Here is a 19,561-nt window from a genome sequence, read left to right on the forward strand (position 1 = left end):
TCAGACTACAGCTCCCATCATACCCAGCCAGTGTGGCCAATGGTGAGGGATGATGGGAATTGCAGTTCAAAGCCTCTGGAGGACACCATGCTGCCTACCCCTGGCATGTGCAAATCCTTCCCAGTACACAAAGAGCAGGGTGCCGCAGCTTGTGCCCATCCATATGCCCAGTGGACATGGACTGATGGCAGGGCCAGCTGTGCACCTCAAGATGTTCTGGAGGGGGGGAATACCCCTTTCCCAGAGACACTGCACATGTTCCATTGTGTTTGTGCATGATGTCACTAGACCATCAACACCCAAATAATCTCTCTTAGAAGTGCCCTTAGAAGACTGGTCCTCCAGTTCCACATGTTGGTGAATGTACACTGGCAAGCAAAGCCAGTCCAGTCATTAGGCAAGGTGAGGATGCTGCTTCAGGCCCACAGGTGTCCTGTTTGCACCACTGCCTCTGCCAGCAGCACCAATTTTGGGCAAGAGTGTCTCCATTTTGGGTGAATTCTTGCCCAAAATCATGCCAGATCTTGCAGAGCCTGCAAGGCATCACTTAAAATTGGCATGATTTTAGAAATACCAACAGTGGAAGAATGGCAGATGAAGACGCTGGACTTTTTGGAGCTGGCCGACCTGACTGGAAGAATCCACGATCAAAAAGAAGAGGAACATCAAGAAGAGTGGAAGAAATTTAAGGACTATTTAGCTAGATATTCAAATATCATATAAGTAGATCACTTGTAAGTACCAAATTGGCCTAGGATTAAAGTATGTTGAATTCTATAACATTACGGACTGAAAATATTATGAAAAGGAAGGAAGATAGAAATTTGAATAAGTAAATTTTATTGAAAAGTTGGAAAACTGTTACAATGAGATTTATTGAAATTCAGTTAGGAGAGATTTGAGGAAATCACTTAATGTAAATTAAATTGGGCCTTTAACAGTTAGGTGTTTATATAGAGCCAGTGCCTGCCCATGTGGTTCCATTGCTGAAGGAAGAGTGGAATAGTAAACTGAAAAATTGGGCAGGGTGGGGAATGTGCTCCTTGAGGAGCCGCATCTGGATTCTACCCAGCAAATGAGCAGCAATGGAGCATTGCTAGAGGTTAAAAGAAGAAGAGCTTGATAGTTTAAACCATCGATTGGGTTGTCTGCCTTTCAAGGCTACAGCTTGCCATTTAAAATGGGAAACTTGGAAACAGATGCCTCAGAGCGCAGGCCAGAGTAGCTGCTGCAAGTATTTGTGTGCTGATATTCACAAGGGAAAACCACAAATTTACCCAAAAAAAGCAACTGAAGAATATCTTGGAACAACAAGATGCTGAAGAAACAGGACAAGAAGTGCTGACATAAATCCAGCCTGAGGCTGGAGACAGACACTGAGAGTAGCATCATTTCCTGTGATGTAAATTTTTCTGTCTTTCCTTTTTTGACCCGCCACCACTCTTCAGATCAGTTTTGCAAGCTTTCGAAGCAATAAAAAGCCTGCAAAACCTGTTCGCAATAAGCAACAGTAGGATTGCACACAAGTCCGTCTCCATCTTCAGTGTGTCACAATACACATATCATTGATCATCACCTTGCAACGTAAAGCAGGTTGTTAACAGTCCCATTTTACAGACCATGATTTAAGACTGAGGAATAGCAAGGTTCCCATATTCTCTGGAGTTTACGGCTGAGCTGGGTTATACCGCCTAGATTTCACACCCAATCCCCTCTGTGGAGTCGCACAAGACTAAAACAAAACAAAACAAAACAAGGCAGGGCTCAAAATGAAGGAGAAATTGATGTGCTGAGGACCAATTTACCATTCTCAGGACGAAGCTTGTCTTCCTTTGGATCTGCAAAGAAAACAAAAAAACCCATAACATCTGGCCTAACTATAGAACAGCCTTTGCCAAATGCAACCCAACCTATAACACATTGTAGCAGAATAATCACATGTTTTGCAAGCAAAAGGCTCTGGTTTCAATCCCTAACATCTCTGATTTAAAGGAGATGAGGGAAAGACCCCTTCTGAGACCCTGGAGAGGCACTGCCGGTCAGAGAGCACAACCTAGGTTTACATGGGCAAATAATTAGATCAGGCTTGGGGCGGTTTCTTATGTAGCTAAATGGTTAATTCTATGCATGGAGATTACAGTGGAGATTTTTTCGCTGCTATTTTGTGTGTGCCTGTGTATGTGTGTGAGAGATAGTCAGCCAGCACAAGAAGCCTGTTACTTACGCCTTTTCTTGTAGCGGTCATAAAGCCAACTCTTATCTGTCTGCATTGAGACTGATCTTCCCAAAAGTTTTCCAGATTGATCAACAGCAACTGCACCCAACGCCTCCCTTTTCAGTAGACACAACATAAGACGTGTAAGCAAGCTGAATAATTAATTTATGTCTCAAAGCAAACTCCAAGCTCCTTTGTTGTCTTTGAGGCTCAAGAGTTATCTTTGTCACTCACTCGCAGCTTCTAAGCAGTGGAAAAGCAAAATGGCAGAAGGAATTGACCAGCGGCCAATATAGGGAACTGCGGTTTAGACCCATTATAAGAATCCCACTCGTGATGCCACCCGTGCAAACATATTATTCCCCTAATCTTTAAACTGACTACAAAATCCATCCATTTGTTGTTATGCTAGCCCTGGAAAAGAGAGCAAATGCATATAAGCAACCTTAAGGAAACAGTCACGAAAAAAAGGGGAAACAGCTCTACCCCCAAAGCAAAACCACAACAAAAGGAATTTCAGCCTTGAGCTTAATATTGTGAAGACGATTCGGCTTAAAATACAGAAGACTGCCCTGCCCTTCAGTCCTTGTTTCATGGCACCTCTGCAATTCACACCCTCTTATACCTAAACTTTAAACCAAACTTTAATTTAAAGCTGAAGAATAAAAGGAGGAAGCGTGATTTCTTCTTGTCGTCTTCACAATCATCTGGAAGAAAAGCACACTGCTTGGGGTTTGGGCTGTTGTTACTCAACAGCAACATGATCAAACTCAACAGAAACATGAAAAGGAATACACTTCAATTGCTCACCTCCTTAAGTGGTACCCAGCAGAGCTCTCTCTTCTGATTCCTCCCAGTATTGCAGGGTGGCCCTTGGATCCTGCTGAGCACAAGCCAAACTAGGTATGCATATGGTTGACCAAATCTCCATTGCGTACGAGCTACAGACCATCGAGATTAATAATCTGTCCTTCATGAATGGGACACCTCAGTCTTGGGGCCACTCTGATGACCCCAAAACACCTACACCCCCAGATATCTCCCTCAGAACCAGATCTCTAGTTCCTTTGCTGGACAGGGAGCGGAGCAGACACTTGCAGGTGACATTGATTTGGCAAGGAATGCAGAGACAAGCAGAAGTTGCTTGTCAGGTGAGGCAGAGCCACCAAGGTAGCTTCCTATCAGGTGGGTCACTATTGCCTACTGGAATAATAATACTAATAATAATACTAATAATAATACTAATACTAATTTATTATTTATACCCCACCCATCTGGCTGGGTTTCTCCAGCCGCTCTGAGCAGCTTCCAATGGAATATTAAAATACAATAACCTATTAAACATTAAAAGCTTCCCTAAACAGGGCTGCCTTCAGATGTCTTCTAAAAATCTGGTAGTTGTTTTTCTCTTTGACATCTGGTGGGAGGGTGTTCCACAGCGCGGGTGCCACTACCGAGAAGGCCCTCTGCCTCGTGATGCGAGGTGGTGCAAACACATTGGCAGGAGTGCATGAATTCATGAGGTGACCTTAGGCAACCCACTGTTTCTCAGCCTCAGTTCCTCAAATTGCAATAATGGGAGATAAGAATCATCTTACCTTGCAGGGCTGTTGCAATGATTACGACTAGATGATGCATATGAAGTGCTTGAAAGCGCTATACAAATGTTACTGTATTGTTATAATTTGTTTTTAAATTTCCCTCTTCTTGTTCAAGCACTTAAACTGTAAGTGTGTCTGGCTCCACATTTCCTCTCTCTCGCTTAAGCTGTCCTCTCATAAAAAGGTCCCCCCCCCCCGAAAACATTGCTGCAGCCTTGCAGTAAGAAGTTCCCAGGTTCAATCCAGGTTCAGAAGGTCTGCTGCTTGAAATACTGGAGAGCCAATCAGTGCAGACAATGCTGAACTAGGTGGACCAATGGCCTGTCTTGGTATAAGGCAGCTTCCTATGTTCCACATTAACATGCAGAGGAAGGTTGGAGCACCGATTTAGAAAGGGCCATAGCTGAGTGTGAGAGAAGGTCCTAGGTTACTACTATTATTTATTAAATTTATATACCACCCTTCATCCAAAGATCACAGGGCGGTTTACAACATAAATCACAAAACATGTAGCATAATAGCAGGAAACCAGACAAAAATGCCCACCTCAACAGACACATTTAAAAGGCCATAGATTGCTTAATCAGCCAAAGGCCTGGTTGAAGAAGAACGTTTTCACCTGGGGCCTTAAAAGATATGTAATGAAGGCACCAAGCGAGTCTCCCTGGGGAGAGCATTCCACAAACAGGGTTCAATTTCAGCATCTTCAGGTGGAGCTGGGAAACCTCCCCCCCCCCCCCGAGTTACAGTCCTTCTCTCTTGGCGCATGCAGAAGTTAGAACACAGTACCTTTGCTTGATGATAAGGAGTCAGTGGTTTCTGGGGAGGAGAACTCTGCTGGTCTTTCAAAGGGGGCAATATCTAATCCTGGCTTTTGACTGCTGTCAACCGTTCCCTCTGGGCTCTCTGACCTTGGCAGATGAAAAACAATGTATTAGTGCTTGAGGGGAAGGGCAAGCAATTGAATTAGAGGAAGCCCCACACTTTGTATGTCAGCATCTGCGCAAACACAGACACTTACATCGTTGAGCCCCATAACAACACAGGCAAGCTTTCTATCCACGGCACAAATAGTACGTCGGTAATTACTACTGCCAGTTCCTGAGGAATTCTGATTCTGACCACAGCATAGCCTGCTAGAAATAAACATGTTTTCCATGCAGTTGCGATGCCTGCCGCTCCTTCTAAGAGCAAACTCGAGCGGTGACAACAAGTGTCAACAGGACTGGAGCGAAACTTGGGCCACGGAGTCGGGGTTGGGGGGAAGGAGGAGAGATCAGCATACATGGGGGAGCCCCGAAGGTGGTGGAAGTGCAAAATATCTACATCTTTCAAACAAACACCTAAGGAGCACTAAAAAAAATTAAATTAAAAAATGCTACATTATTATTTCTAAAAGGTAAGCAGGCTTTACCATGAGACTCAGAAATCTAGCTGTGGTATCTTCTACAGTCTGGAAATCTGTAGTCCACCTTCCATGACACATCGTGGACCAGTTTGAACAAGATGCAATAAGTTGGAGGGAAAGCTCATAAATAATGTCAGAAGAGTGAGCAGAAATTTCATTCCACCACCCGCTTGTAATAAGGTACATCCCATTAATAACCATTTTGACTAATGCAAGGACTTGCTGCTGTTGTTGTTACCTAGCTGGAGATGTGGATGGTCCACTTTTATCTCTTCCTGGATGATCTTCAGGACCTGTTCATATAAACAGCATTATGATGGCACTTACATACTTAGAGAAACACAAAACATCTATCCTGAGCTTTTCTGGGAAACCAAATGGTATTTTTAATATAGGCATCTTTTAAATGAATCCACACTAAAAATACACCAGTTTGCCTTATGCTGAAAATAGTACCATAATATCAAGGGATTTACTGGGGAGGGGGGCACATTTCTTCTGTAATGAGAATTTAAGTCAACTGTTTTCTAGCGTGTGAAAAATTAAACACTGATCTAAAAATTTCGCCCAGCCACCATTCCGATGCACTAAATAGCACAGCACAGGGTGTAAGGTAGAATTTATAGAGGGCAGGGCTTTTGCTGCAATACCAAATGAACGAGACTTTTTCTAGCGTTCCCTGTGTGTGTATTGTTCTATGACAGAAAGGGGAGGTGTAAGCTCTGTAGGCCTTTGTACAGTCAAGGCAATGATGTGTGCAGAACAGACCCTACTGGGCAACCAGCTGAGGCAAGAAATCCCTTGTTCCAAGCATCTGGGCTCATATCCACCTCCAAGGCTAAAACCAGTTTTGCCTGATCTGAGAGGCTGCTTCTGGTATGCAAAGAGTTGATCTGGATTTGAAGAGGCTGATCCGGAATTGCTGCCAGCCTGGAACTGTCTGAGCGCTTCCTTCTGCATCTGTCTCATACCTGCTCAACCAGCATAGCAGGGATGCTGTGGCCCTTCAGGTGATGCTGGACTATAGGTATTGTTGGACTACAAATTCCATCGTCCTGATCACCAGCCATGCTGGTTGGGGTTGATGGGAACCAGTGGCACAGCTTCATGCTCCAGCACCGGGGGGGGGCGGAGAGCAGGTGGGGGCGGGGCTGGCGCGTCTCCCAGGGGCATGGCACGCATCCTGGGGGCGGGGCATGCCACCTGTGGGGGCATGGTGCCCAGCGCGGGCAGGAGGGCAGCCGCCATGGCACCCTACCGGGATTGTGCTGCTGGGGGCGGTGCGCTCCCCCCGCACTCCTCTTCCTCCGCCAGTGATGGGAACCTTGGCAGACTTTGGGGTATCAAATTTCAGCGGCGCCTGATGCTAAAATTTGGCACCCCCACTCTGTGCCTCATGCTCCATTCTAAAGCATTGGTGTGGTACCTTCTGCAGCATGGCACCCACAGGTGCCTGCACTGGTAAGGTAAAGGTAAAGGGACCCCTGACCATTAGGTCCAGTCGTGACTGACTCTGGGGTTGCGGCACTCATCTCGCTTTATTGGCCGAGGGAGCTGGCGTACAGCTTCCAGGTCATGTGGCCAGCATGACTAAGCCGCTTCTGGAGAACCAGAGCAGCGCATGGAAATGCCGTTTACCTTCCCGCTGGTATTTATCTACTTGCACTTTGACGTGCTTTCGAACTGCTAGGTTGGCAGGAACTGGGACCGAACAACGGGAGCTCACCCCACTGCGGGGATTCGAAACGCCGACCTTCTGATTGGCAAGTCCTAGGCTCTGTCGCCTGCACTGGTAGTGATACCCTAAAACCCAGTGGCCTCAGTGGCCATTGTATGCTAGGCATATCCCTTATCCACTCAACCGTTACATGTTTGGCACAGGCAATAAGGAGACATCTAACTGCATTCAGCTGGATTTAGTTAGAAGCCACCATGCGATTTGGAACTGAATAATCAGGGATGATGATGATTAAGCCACTGGTCACATTAATGTCCCAAAGAGTCTCATGATACAACAACAAACATGAAAACAAAGAAAACAAATTAAAAAACAAAACAAGTCCCATAACAACCACAGGAAGCTTTGGCAGCACACTAGTAACAAAACATCATCTTGGTCCATCAAAACCTGGGCAGGGAGGGAAGCTAAGTCTTTATCTGGCACTGGAAAGATGTCAAAAACGGTGTTAGGCGGGCCTCACTGAGGAGAGCATTCCACTGATGGAAAGCCATAACTGAAAAGGCCCTTGCCCTTGCCACCACCCTCTGAGTCTTCCTCAGAGGAGGGACCTGGAGAAGGGCCTCAGAAGAAGATTTAAGGGTCCAGGTGGGTTCACATTGGGAAGAGTCCCAGTCTTGGATTCCCAATCTTCAGGTGGTGTCTAGTCCCTTTCAGGTGAATGCGGTTAGACCTTCTCACTCAACATGCAAGGGAATGCCAGGCTGTGAGAACAACAAAGGTGGGTCTTGCGTGTGCACCCCTTGCCCTCTTTTAACCCCTGCATGCTTTGGAAAACACCTGGAGACAGCTCTAGTTGGATGAGCAATAGCACTAGGAAAGCAAGCGAACAGTAACTGGCTGATGTGTATGTTTTGGTGTTTGATGGCAACCTTGCAGCAAGTTTGTGAGCCGCAATGTAGTGACTTCCTTCCCTCTGCCTACTCCAGATGTTATGCTTTCTTAAACCACTCCACAGCAGCAACAATACAATACCTGTGCCTATCTCTCTCCTCTCTACAGTCTCCTCTGGCTCCATCTCACTGTTGTAAAACTCTGAAACTGTCACAACAATTTCAGGTGCCCTATGTTAAAAATAAATGACACATTTAGCTCATGAAGATTGCCTCTGCAACGCTAAGGACCGATGCACACAGTAAAGTAATTTTATTTGAAATTGAGAGCCATTTAATATACTTTTTATACCAAAAGAAAAGTAACAACCTTCACAGGCTCTTCAGTGGCCCTCCGGGCTTCAAGTTGGACTCCAACTCTCCCCAGCCCCAGCCAGCGTGACCAATGGCCAAGGATAATGGGAGCCGTAGTCCAGGCTTCTGAGTACTTAATAATGGACTTAAAAGTTAAATGGCAGCAAACCTTTTAGGGAATCAAGGTTGACCTCTTCATGTGCTACAGTAGAATCTTGGTTCTTGAACGGCTTAGTTGACGAACAAATCGGCTCCCAAACGCCAAAAACCCAGAAGTGTTCCGGTTTTCGAACCTTTTTCAGAAGCCGAACGTCTGATGCAGCTGTCGGCTATTGTTTCTGGGGCGCCTGAGCCAATTGGAAACCATGCCTTGGTTTTTGAATGTTTTGGAAGTCAAATGGACTTCCGGAACAGATGACGTTCGAGAACCAAGGTACCACTGTATTTAATTTTGTATTTATAAATGTTTCAAAAAGCATACAGCACAACTATGGATGCAATAAAGGTAAAGGACCCCTGACAGTTAAATACTTCGTATCAAATACAATAAAGCCATTATTTAAATTAACAATACATAATTATCCTCCATTCAGGATCTGATATTTGCTCAACCTTTGATACCATCAAAAGCATTGCTGGAAGGGAAAATACCTACAGCAATATTATTAAGGCTGAATGCCCTGTGAATTCATACAACAAATCAACTTTGCATGGTGCCTGTTGCTTCCTGTCCGCAGGTTTCCCTTTCAGGGCGTGACTTGAAATGCATCACTATTGTTTATTTATAAAACTCTGTCAAGAAATACAGGGAAGTATGTGATAGAAAGCCTCAGCCTCTGTCTGTGACAACAGACAAGTTATGAAAGTTTCAGGCAGGCAGCCTGAGGATAATCTAATCCCACAATGCATCACGGCTACATGACTCCATCCTGCCATTGCATTTTGTCAGTGTGAAATTCCACAGGCAGCACTTAACAAGGGTTGCCTTCCTTATGGAGGAAAGATTGCTGAAGACTTACAAGCTTTTTCAAATAAGGGGCTTCTCTGCAGCAAAAAGCAGGCAGAAGCAATCTGCAGCTAGTCCTAGAAGGACCAGCACACAAGCTAAACCATGAGTAGGCAAACTAAGGCCCGGGTTCCGGATCCGGCGCAATTGCCTTCTAAATCCAGCCCATGGATGGTCTGGGAATCAGCACACATGAGTAGAATGTGTGCTTTTATTTAAAATGCTTCTCTGGTTTATTCGTGGGGCATAGGAATTTGTTCATCCCCCCCCCAAACTATAGTCCGGCCTCCCACAAGGTCTGAGGGACAGTGGACTGGCCCCCTGCTGAAAAAGGTTGCTGACCCCTGTCTAACCAACATCAGGTCCTCTGACTTACTCAAACCACTCTATTGTTAACACACACACACACACACACACACACACACACACACCCTTCTATCAGCTCCACCCCGAATTGTGTGTGCCTGTGTGTCACCTTTTAAAATACATGGCTGTCACATTCTAAGCATTCCAGCAAGGCTCTCTGTACATCTCCCACAAAGGACACGCCCTTAGCTATTACCAAACAATTTGCCTGACAAAAGGCAATACCACTATGCAATTTGTAATTTAGCAAAGTGCCACTTCCCATGTTCCAGAATTCAGGAGAGAAGAGAAAATGGCTCAAAAATAAGCAAGACTCTTGCACCGCTGCCTGAAATGTTTAGCTCCCCAATACATAACTGCCTTGTTGGAGATCTTTACGTTCATATAGCTAGACAACTCTGGGAAGACCCCCATAAGCAGGATACGGCATAAGCTTTCAGTCTACTTCATCAGATGCATGAAGTGTTATGTTCCCTTCCACATGTGGGTATGGGAGGGAGCCATGATAAGTTTGCTAAGTCTTTAAGGTTCCACAAGGCTCTTCAGTATTTTCGCTCCAAGAGACTACCGCTCTGGAATTTTTGACAACGGAGGCGTGCTATAGGTCTGGGATCGGCCACCTTTTTTTCAGCTGAGGACTGTGTTGCTTTGGGGGACAATCTGTCAGAGGCTGCCTATTGACAGTGGGTGGAGTCACACCATCTTTCTCCCCACCCTCGCCCTATGGGGTGTTGGGAGAGGGAGAGGTCACTCACAAGAGGTAGTCTAAACTGATTGCTTGCAGAGGGGCACTAAAATTAGGCTGAGAGCCACAGTCACTCAATTCTAGTGTAGATAACTATTCTTTTTTGTTTCACTCTAGAATTTTGTGATGACTAGCGTGTTGCCACGCTTCCTTTTTAGCTGCCTCAGCAAATTTTCTATTGACAGACCATTTTCCCATGCATTTGTATCCATCTTTTAACTTACTTACCTCCCCGAATGAACAGCTTCTGGGGGCAACTGTTCTCTTCCAATGTCTTTGCTATCTGTTTAACATAAATATATATAGGTGAATTGTTGGTATGCAATATAATCCCAACGACAGTTTCCAGTAAGTGGATGTTTAAGGTCAACAGTTTTGCATAAAATGGACCCCATTCCAGGTCATGGCTTACCACTCCAACTGAATTCAGTAGTAATTAATTACAAATAAATCTGCAAAGGATCAGTTATCATTTTCGATTGGACTTAGAGTGCAATCAAATACATATTTACTCAGAAATAAGCACCACTTACTCCCATGCAAGCGTGTTTAGGTTGAAGGATTGCAGCTTTAATCATGAGAGTCTGGTTGAATCTGGAAGTATTTCCTTTTATTGAACATTTCCATAGTAAATGAAAACGACATTAGTGGGAACAATATTTCAATAATGCATAGAAGCTATAAATATTAGATCTATCTCATTTCTGCAGGCCTCCACAACAGTTGCTGTATGTTCGTTGGGAAGGTAGAGGCACTATCTTAACCACTCTACCAATTTTTCAATAAGGTTTAGTAGTGGTGGTTGTTTCTTTTTAAAAATTATAACAACCTGCCGGCACATATGGGAACGGCTATAGCATAGTGATACAGCTTCTGCTTTGCCCGCAGAAGGTTCCAGGTTCAACCTCTGGCATCTCCAGGTGCAACTGGGAAAAACACCTGTCTGAAATCCTGCAGGATTGCTGTCCATCAACATAATGACTGGCAGCAAGTCAGGCAACCCTGAGCAAAATGAACCAATGGTCAGACTCAGTACAGTGGTACCTCTGGTTGTGAACGGGATCTGTTCTGGAGCCCCGTTCGCATCCTGAAGCAAACGCAACCCGCGTCTGCGCGTGCGCGTGTCTCAATTCGCCGCTTCCGCGCATGCACGTGACATCATTTTGAGCGTCTGCGCATTTGTGCGAGTGGCGAAACCTGGAAGTAATGCATTCTGTTACTTCCGGGTCACCGCGGAGCGTAACCTGAAAATGCTCAACCTGAAGCATATTTAACCCAAGGTATGACTGTATAAGGCAGTTTCCAGTGTTCCTACTGCCCTTACTGCTCCCTATTTTAAAATGACTTAAAGTAAACAACATTTCGATATTTTTTTTAAAATACAAAGATAATATGCTACTAACTCTTCTTCCCCTCCTATTATATAATTATTATTTATTTGATTTACAAACACACCATAAAAACAGCTAAAAGCAGTTTTAAAAACAGTACAAGAAACAACTGTATTGTTTTAAAAGCTACAAGGCAGAGACTTTTTCTTCCTGCTGCAAAAGCTCATCCGTGTTCCATGTGGCAGACTTGAGGAAGGGTTCTGACATGGTGAGGAACTGACTCAGTGAGTTTCCTTTCACATTCTCTCCTTCCGTATGTACTTACACTTGATGCCACCCGGTTCCCTAAACCATATTATGGGTTGCATTCAAAACTTTTACTCAGAGCACACCCACTCAAATGAATGGGCCAAATCAGCTATGGCCATTAATTTCAGTTAACTGAGAAAAAGTTAACTGACTACAACCCTATGCCTCTGTGGGTACTGGAATACTGCACAAGGAAAGTAACACAAGGAACTTAAAGGACACTGATGCAAACTGCCTTGAGTCTATTTGATGGGAGAGGTCTATAAATATAACCAATGTACAAACTTGTGGTGTTTGTTTGTTTGTTTGTGTCTGTGCTTCACTCATGAAATTTGTCTCAGCTCCATCTTTGCAGAAGCTCCTTTGATCATAGCAGCTAACTCCTAGGGGCCAAGGGGTCTTTGCCCCCCCAATATTTGGGACCGCCCCCCCTCAATAGATGTGCATCACTATTCCAGTTGTGCCTGTGCACCGCATCATGTGATGCAAGACGGGGCTTACCTGCCCTCCTCCAATACAGTGTTAAAGTTGGCACTTTTGCCATTGATCCAGATGAAAGAAGGGGTACTGTGCCAACCTTTCCCACCTGTTAGGATTGAGGCACAATTAGGCAGCACGAGGTTGGGGCGCTGGCTTGCTGGGAAACACAACCGTCGCTTTAAAACGTGGCAGAACTAGTGGCAAGTAGTTCCGCTGCCTACCGGCCCAAGAGAGATGCCCAAATTTGCATCTTTTGAAAAGAGGTGCGTTTGAGAGCTGCTACTTCAGCGTGGTCCAGGTCCTGCACCCCGGACTCCACGGACGTCTCCTCTGCTCCACACCACCTCCCCTCTTTAGCTCAAGCCTCTGCGGGTTGGGGGCATCGATCTTTCTATCATCCAACCCGCTCCCCCGCCCCATCCTTTTTATTTTTTGCCCCCTCCCATGGCATCTACGCTCCAGAGCACTGCCTCTCTCGAGCAAGCACCTGGATCTTCTCGGGCTTCCTCGCCATCCTTCTCCGACTTCCCAGAAGCCCCGTCCATCATGCAAAGTGCAACCCAATCGCTTCCTTTGCAACCGCAACGGCGCCGGGGCCGCGGCCCCTTTAAGGCTCCAGGGAGAAGCGGCGTTCTTCGCCCTCTGTGACGCGCAGTGTTTTGCGTTCCAGTTGCCAGGGGGACTCCGGCGGGACATCAAAGGGGGCGGGATCTGCGGCTCATTCTCACGTCTGTGCAGAATATCCCCCCTCTCTTTGCAGCCACATTCAAGTTGTGTTTGTGTTTAGCTCGCCGTTCTCTACACCCGCATCTATTTCATTTCCAATTCTTGGGACAAACACTTTTCAGACACAAAAAACCCACTATTTGGCTTTATTATTATTACATTTGCACTTCACTTTTCCTACAAGGAGCGCATGGTTTTCCCCTTCCCCATCTGATCATCACAACAACCCTATGAGATAGATAAGACTAAACCACTGAGCCTCTTGGGCTTGCTGATCGGAAGGTCGGCGGTTCATATCTGTGCAAGGGGGTGAGTTCTTGTTGCTCGGTCCCAGCTCCTGCCCACCTAGCAGTTCAAAAGCATGCCAGTGCAAGTAGATAAATAGGTACAGCTGCAGCAGGAAGGTAAACAGCGTTTCCGTGCGCTCTGGCACTAGTCACGTCCTCTGTGCACCAGTAGCGGTTTAGTCATGCTGGCCACATGACCCAGAAAACTGTCTGTGGACAAACGCTGGCTCCCTCTGCCTGAAAGTGAGATGAGCGCCGCAACACCACAATCACCTTGGATTGGACTTAACCGTCCAGGGGTCCTTTACCTTACCTTTACCTTACCTAGATTAGCCCTGTGAACTAATCTAGGTAAGAGTGAGAATCTGACCTCAGGTCTTCCAGCTCCTAGGCCAACACCCCAGCCCCCCACCTCCCACACACACTGAGGGCAGGGGTTATAGTATTGTGACCAACTCCTGCCCGGAAACCAATGTCCCCACTGTGGAAGGACGTGTGGATCCAGAATTGGCCTCCACGGTCACTTATGGACTCATTGTTAAAACCGTGTTTATGGAAGACAATCTTACTCAGCTAGAAGTGATCGCCAAAGAGGAAGAAAGAAGAAGATGATTGTGGTAGACACATCACAGAATGGCAGTGGGTGTTTTTCCATCTACTTCAATTCTGTTGGCTCCTCTCTTTTTTTTACATAAGGATAGAGTAATCACTGCCAGCAGATTACATCTTTCATTGCATCATGGCAGCCTCAGGGGATGCAAGGACATATATATCTCCATTTTTTCCTTGTCTCTTCCCACACACCAAGTTAGAGCAGAAAGAATTCCGCGAAGGATCTATCTTTAGCAGTTAGTTCTCAAACTTTTCTTTCCCCACAGAGCACTTGAAAATATCTGGAGCTCTCAATAGATTACTTAACTTTTTGTTCTGCAAATCAAAGCATGCCCATCACTCGTTTCTTAAAAGCCATTTTTTCTTGGAAGATGTTTGGCTCCCCTTTATCACATAAACAAACCCAACAGGACAATGACAATAATCCACCAACAGCATACAAATCAATATGGCTAACCTGATCCAAAACACACACCCACCTCACTCACACACGAAAACAAAGATCACCACAGCCAATCACAAGCAAACAATCACACCCTAGGCCAACCCCAACCTCTCTCACCACCAAAGGAACACAAGTGAACAACACAAGCAACGCTGACACCAAACTCTACATACATTAAACATAATAGAAACACCGCCACCCGACCCCACCCCCATCCATCTTCCCTCTCTCCACCCCCCTTTCTTTTTTCTTTCTTTTTTCTTCTCCCCCTAATGCCTCAACAAATGAAACGGATTTGTAAAAATGTTACATGGAAGAAGAAAAAAAAAATATGAGGCACTACACTTCTGTAAAACAAGAAAATCCTTAATAAAAAATATTTTTAAAAAAGCCATTTTTTCCCCTTCAATGCCACTGCCAGCATCATTGTCAAATACAGTGACATAGGGAAATCACCCCCCTCACAAGCCTAGGCTTTTGAAAAGCCCCCCCCCCCAACTGGCACAATTTTAGGGAAAAAATACTTTCTTGTCCTGATTAAGCTTCAGTTTGTTCACCCTTGTCCAGTCTGTTACTGATGACAAACACCAGTTTAGAACAGAGACATTTTCCTTGGATTTGTGTGGAAAGGAGAAATAGAGCTGGGTGTGATCTGCATGACACTGGCACACACCAAAACTCCCACCTGTTTCATGTACATGTTAAATAGCGTGGGCCTTGGGGGACAGAACAGAACCCTAAGGTACCCGGCAGGCCAATGGCCAAGTCATTGCTCCTCTCCAGGAAGGAACAGAACCACTGTCAAACAGGACCTCTTAAGTCCCATCCCAGCAAGGTGATTCAGAAGGATACCACAATTGATTGTGTTGAAAGCCACTGAGAGGTCCTGCAGAACCAACAGGGGCGCACTGTCCCCCTGTCCAACTCACAGATAAAGCCACAACTATATAATTCATCAAAGCGGGGGGGGGGAGGGAGACCACGTTACAGAACCTGCCAGATGCTTTAACAAGTTGTTTTCAAAATGTGCATGCATGTTAGCTACCAAACTGCAGAAACTTCACCACCTGAATGGAAAAATCAGTTTCTGTTCTATTCAGTAGATCGACATTTTCCTGCTAATTAGAGGCTCTTCGACTTGGAAACATTTCTAAAGTTTCCAATCCGTCTTTACTAAGCTGCAAAGTTTTTTGTTTTTGCTATACAAAGAAGAGAGTGTACTCATAGTAACAAGATTAAGCATGTGAATAAAGGAAGGAAGATTGAAGTGAAACATATATTATTATTATTATTATTATTATTATTATTATTATTTATTACAGAATGAATGGTGTCAATCTACTTCTCCTAATGAATTCAGCACACACCCGAGGAGTCACAACGGAATAAAATAGGTTGCAATTAAAAATAAATAAATTCAGGTTAGCAACTTCCATTGAGAAGGCTTGGTTGAATGGGTAAGATGCACATGCTCAGGTTTCTTTGGAGATGATGTGGAAAAGGCTAGCGTGACCTAGAAAACGAGAGGCCTATTGCAAAGGTTTTTATATTCTCCTAGAAAATGCTGACCATGAACAGAGCAGTGATACCAACTTGAATAAAATATGGGGGGTGCAGGTAAGCCCCACCCCGCATAATTGATCACAAGACACGGTGCATGCACACTATTTGAATGGCAATGAATGCCCATCGTTTTTTGGGGGGGAAGGGGCCTGGAACTTGTTTTTCCTCCTGACTTGGCCATTTTGGCTGGGGCTGATGGGAATTGGAGTCCAACATCATCTGTAGCCCCAGCCTTCGTTTGGCCAACAATTTGCTGCAACATCTCTCCCAACATTTTATTATGCGTCAGCATAAAAATTATTAATAAAAATTATATTCACAAAGTTGGCAAAACTTAATAGACTGCCTGGGGTAGGGGGGCTAAGTTGGGGGACTCTTTGCAATTGCGTTTATACACTTCTTAAAAAATATCAGTATTTTATAAAGTATAGTGATTCTCAAGGAAGAGAGAGAGCTTTTCCTGCCTTTTAAAAGAAACATTTTGCATTCTCAATATTTATGTAATCATATCAATACATTCACTTGATTCTTTCTTTGTTGCCTCTGAACGGTGCTAGGATTGAGATATTGCACACAAAGCTTTAGCCTGATACAGCATTAGTCATTTCCAGAATTCGGCATTAAGAAGTCAGCAATAACATACGTTCAAATTCAGTTTGTATGTAAATAATTTTTTTGGCAATGTGTTGGGGTGACCCCCTTCCTCAGTCAGTCAGTCAGCTTTGCTCATAATACCATTTCCTGTTGTCAGTACGATCTGCCAACTTCCCTGCTTGCTCAGACAGTCCTGGTCTGTGGACACTGCCCAGAAAGTTATTGGCGTTCTTTTCTCATGCCGTAGGATGTGCTCAGATATGTAAGTGAGGAACTCTACATGGGTATGTCCAGAAGGCGATATAATCCACAGACACCTCCATGTTCGTCCCTCTGGACCCCTGAGCAGAGAAATACAAAAACACCATCCTAGGAAGTGACAGCTGGAACCACTGCTGTGCTAGCAAGAGTCTGCTTTCAATATCCTGGTGAGATCACTTTCGGAATGTACAGTAGCTATTCTAGGGACACTTGTGTCATAATTTAAAGGTTCCCGTGCCAACAGAGTTCTAGGAATCAAGGTCTTGCAATGCCAGCGATCCAGTAACTCTCCTCTTGGGAAATCTCTTCCTCTCGGGCACAGAGAGTGGTATATTAAAATGCAGGCCCTAAAAGGTCTCTTACCCCCACCCTCACACCCAGCACGGGCATCAACACTGCCATTTAATCTTGGCTCTTTGAATGGCGTGAACATTCTCAACAGTTCACAAGTGCAAACTACCTAAGTTTGTTAATTATAGACATTCCGCTGCCGGGCAGAGCAGATGCTCAATACGGCCACTTACCAAATGCTCTGCAGACGACCCAGACTTACATTTTAGTGCAAAATTAGGCTTTGGTTGATGGAGCCAATAGTCTCGAGACACGGTCTGAACTTGGTTGGTGAATGCTAATGCGTTGAGGACAGGTTTAGAAATTGCATCGAGGCTGATGGTCAGAGCAGAGATGGACAAACGTGTAGATCCCAAGAAGCAGAGGAAAGGCATTGTCACACCATGTCCTTAAAGCCCTTTCATAACAGAGCAAAGGTAAAGGGACCCCTGACCATTAGGTCCAGTTGTGACCGACTCTGGGGTTGCAGCGCTCATCTTGTTTTATGGGCCAAGGGAGTACAGCTTCCGGGTCATGTGGCCAGCATGACTAAGCTGCTTCTGGTGAACCAGAGCAGTGCACGGAAACGCCGTTTACCTTCCCGCCTGAGCGGTACCTATTTATCTACTTGCACTTTGACGCGCTTGCAAACTGCTAGGTTGGCAGGAGCAGGGACCGAGCAATGGGAGCTCACCCGGTCGCGGGGATTCGAACTGCCGACCTTCTGATCGGCAAGCCCTAAGGCTCTGTGGTTTAACCCACAGCGCTACCCGCGTCCCTTTCATAACAGAGTACTTCTCCCAAAGCTTTCTGCTCCACCAATGACGTACCAAAATGGTTGCATACTAGTGATTTGAAGCATTTTTCGGAGACAACGTAGCTCGGGCTGAGCACACACCCCACATTCATATGAACCTGGGTTCAACCCTTGTATCTCCAGTTTTCAAAGACGTATGAGTTGCAGAGTTGGAGAAAATTCTCCTTTCGGCCTTGGAGAGCTGCTATCTGGGAAAGTACACAATACTGATTTAAATTAGCCAGTATTCTGACTCTAAGGCAGCACTGTATTTTCAGTAGACACACACTGATGATCTGGGCTACAGAGGAATGGTTATCTACACCTTGCCCATCAAGGAAAGTCAGAACAAAATTTGTTCTATAAAGCTGGAAATCTCAAGCAACTGCTGAGCAATTCATTCAAGGCTCGGGCCAAAACATCTGAAATTCCTTGCTTCCTCTGATTGTCAGCCTGCATCTCTGAGCAAGAAGTGCCTACAAACATTTGCAGGTACTACGGCACTCAGTGCATCTAGTGACAACAGATATTGTGGAAAGCAGAAAAGGTACAGGGCCCTAGGTTATTAGAGGAAACTCAATTAGTGTTGGGGGAGGGGATGAAAACTCGCAGGCACCCATGGGAGGTGGAACAGTGCGCTGCCCAACACCCATGCGCTGTTCTGAGAAGCCATACAACTCTTTAAGTTTACAACACAGGCACAAGTTCAGTACTGGGTCTAGTGCAAGTTAATATGCATTTGCTGTAGTATGAAAGGTCAGAAACATACTGAAAATATGGTGCTGCCTTAGAGTCAGAATACTGGCTAATTTAAATCAGTATTGTGTACTTTCCCACATAGCAGCTCTGCAAGGCTGAAAGGAGGATTCTCCCTAACTCTGCTAATCATACGTCTTTGAAAATTGGAGATACCAGGGATAAACCCAGGCTCATATGAATGTGGAGTGTGTACTCTGCCCCTAAGCTACGGTGTCTCCGGAAAATTTTCCAAATCACTTGGGAAGACAGGCGAACTAATGCCAGTGTACTGGAAGAAGCAAAGATCACCAGTGTTGAAGCAATGATTCTTCAACATCAACTTTGTTGGACTGGTCATGTTGTGTGCATACCTGATTATCGTCTTCCAAAGCAACTACTCTATTCCAAACTTAAAAATGGAAAGCGTAATGCTGGTGGTCAACAAAAGAGGTTTAAAGACTCTCTCAAGGCAAATCTAAAACAATGTAGTATAAACACTGACAACTGGGAAACACTGGCCTGCGAGTGCTCGAGTTGGAGAACAGCCTTTACCAAAGGTATCATGGGCTTTGAAGAAGAAGAAGAGTTTGGATTTGATATAACTCCTTTCACTCCCTTTAAGGAGTCTCAAAGCGGCTAACATTCTCCTTTCCCTTCCTCCCCCACAACAAACACTCTGTGAGGTGAGTGGGGCTGAGAGACTTCAAAGAAGTGTGACTGGCCCAAGGTCACCCAGCAGCTGCATGTGGAGGAGCGGAGACACGAACCCGGTTCCCCAGATTAGGAGTCTACCGCTCTTAACCACTACACCACACTGGCTCTC

General features: G+C 45.2%; 1 protein-coding gene across 2 annotated transcripts in view; it reads right to left on the reverse strand.

Moving 5' to 3' along the window:
• The window catches only part of ERICH6 (glutamate rich 6), a 33,610-nt gene extending 16,534 nt beyond the window's left edge, over positions 1-17,076 (reverse strand). The window contains exons 1-8 of one of the 2 annotated variants that reach the window (XM_053390275.1): positions 16,755-17,076; positions 10,495-10,549; positions 7,938-8,026; positions 5,463-5,517; positions 4,606-4,727; positions 3,026-3,095; positions 2,225-2,331; positions 1,806-1,838 (exon numbers count right to left, since the gene is read on the reverse strand). In XM_053390275.1, coding sequence (XP_053246250.1) covers positions 1,806-1,838; positions 2,225-2,331; positions 3,026-3,095; positions 4,606-4,727; positions 5,463-5,517; positions 7,938-7,980 — 430 coding nt within the window. In that variant the 5' untranslated portion in view covers positions 7,981-8,026; positions 10,495-10,549; positions 16,755-17,076. Of the gene's footprint in view, positions 1-1,805; positions 1,839-2,224; positions 2,332-3,025; positions 3,096-4,605; positions 4,728-5,462; positions 5,518-7,937; positions 8,027-10,494; positions 10,550-12,873; positions 13,014-16,754 lie in introns of those variants that run through there. The other variant, XM_053390274.1, reaches the window with a different exon arrangement.
• Positions 17,077-19,561: the final 2,485 nt, after the last annotated feature.

The sequence above is a fragment of the Podarcis raffonei genome, chromosome 5 (assembly GCF_027172205.1).
Source record: "Podarcis raffonei isolate rPodRaf1 chromosome 5, rPodRaf1.pri, whole genome shotgun sequence".
Lineage (NCBI taxonomy): Eukaryota > Metazoa > Chordata > Lepidosauria > Squamata > Lacertidae > Podarcis > Podarcis raffonei.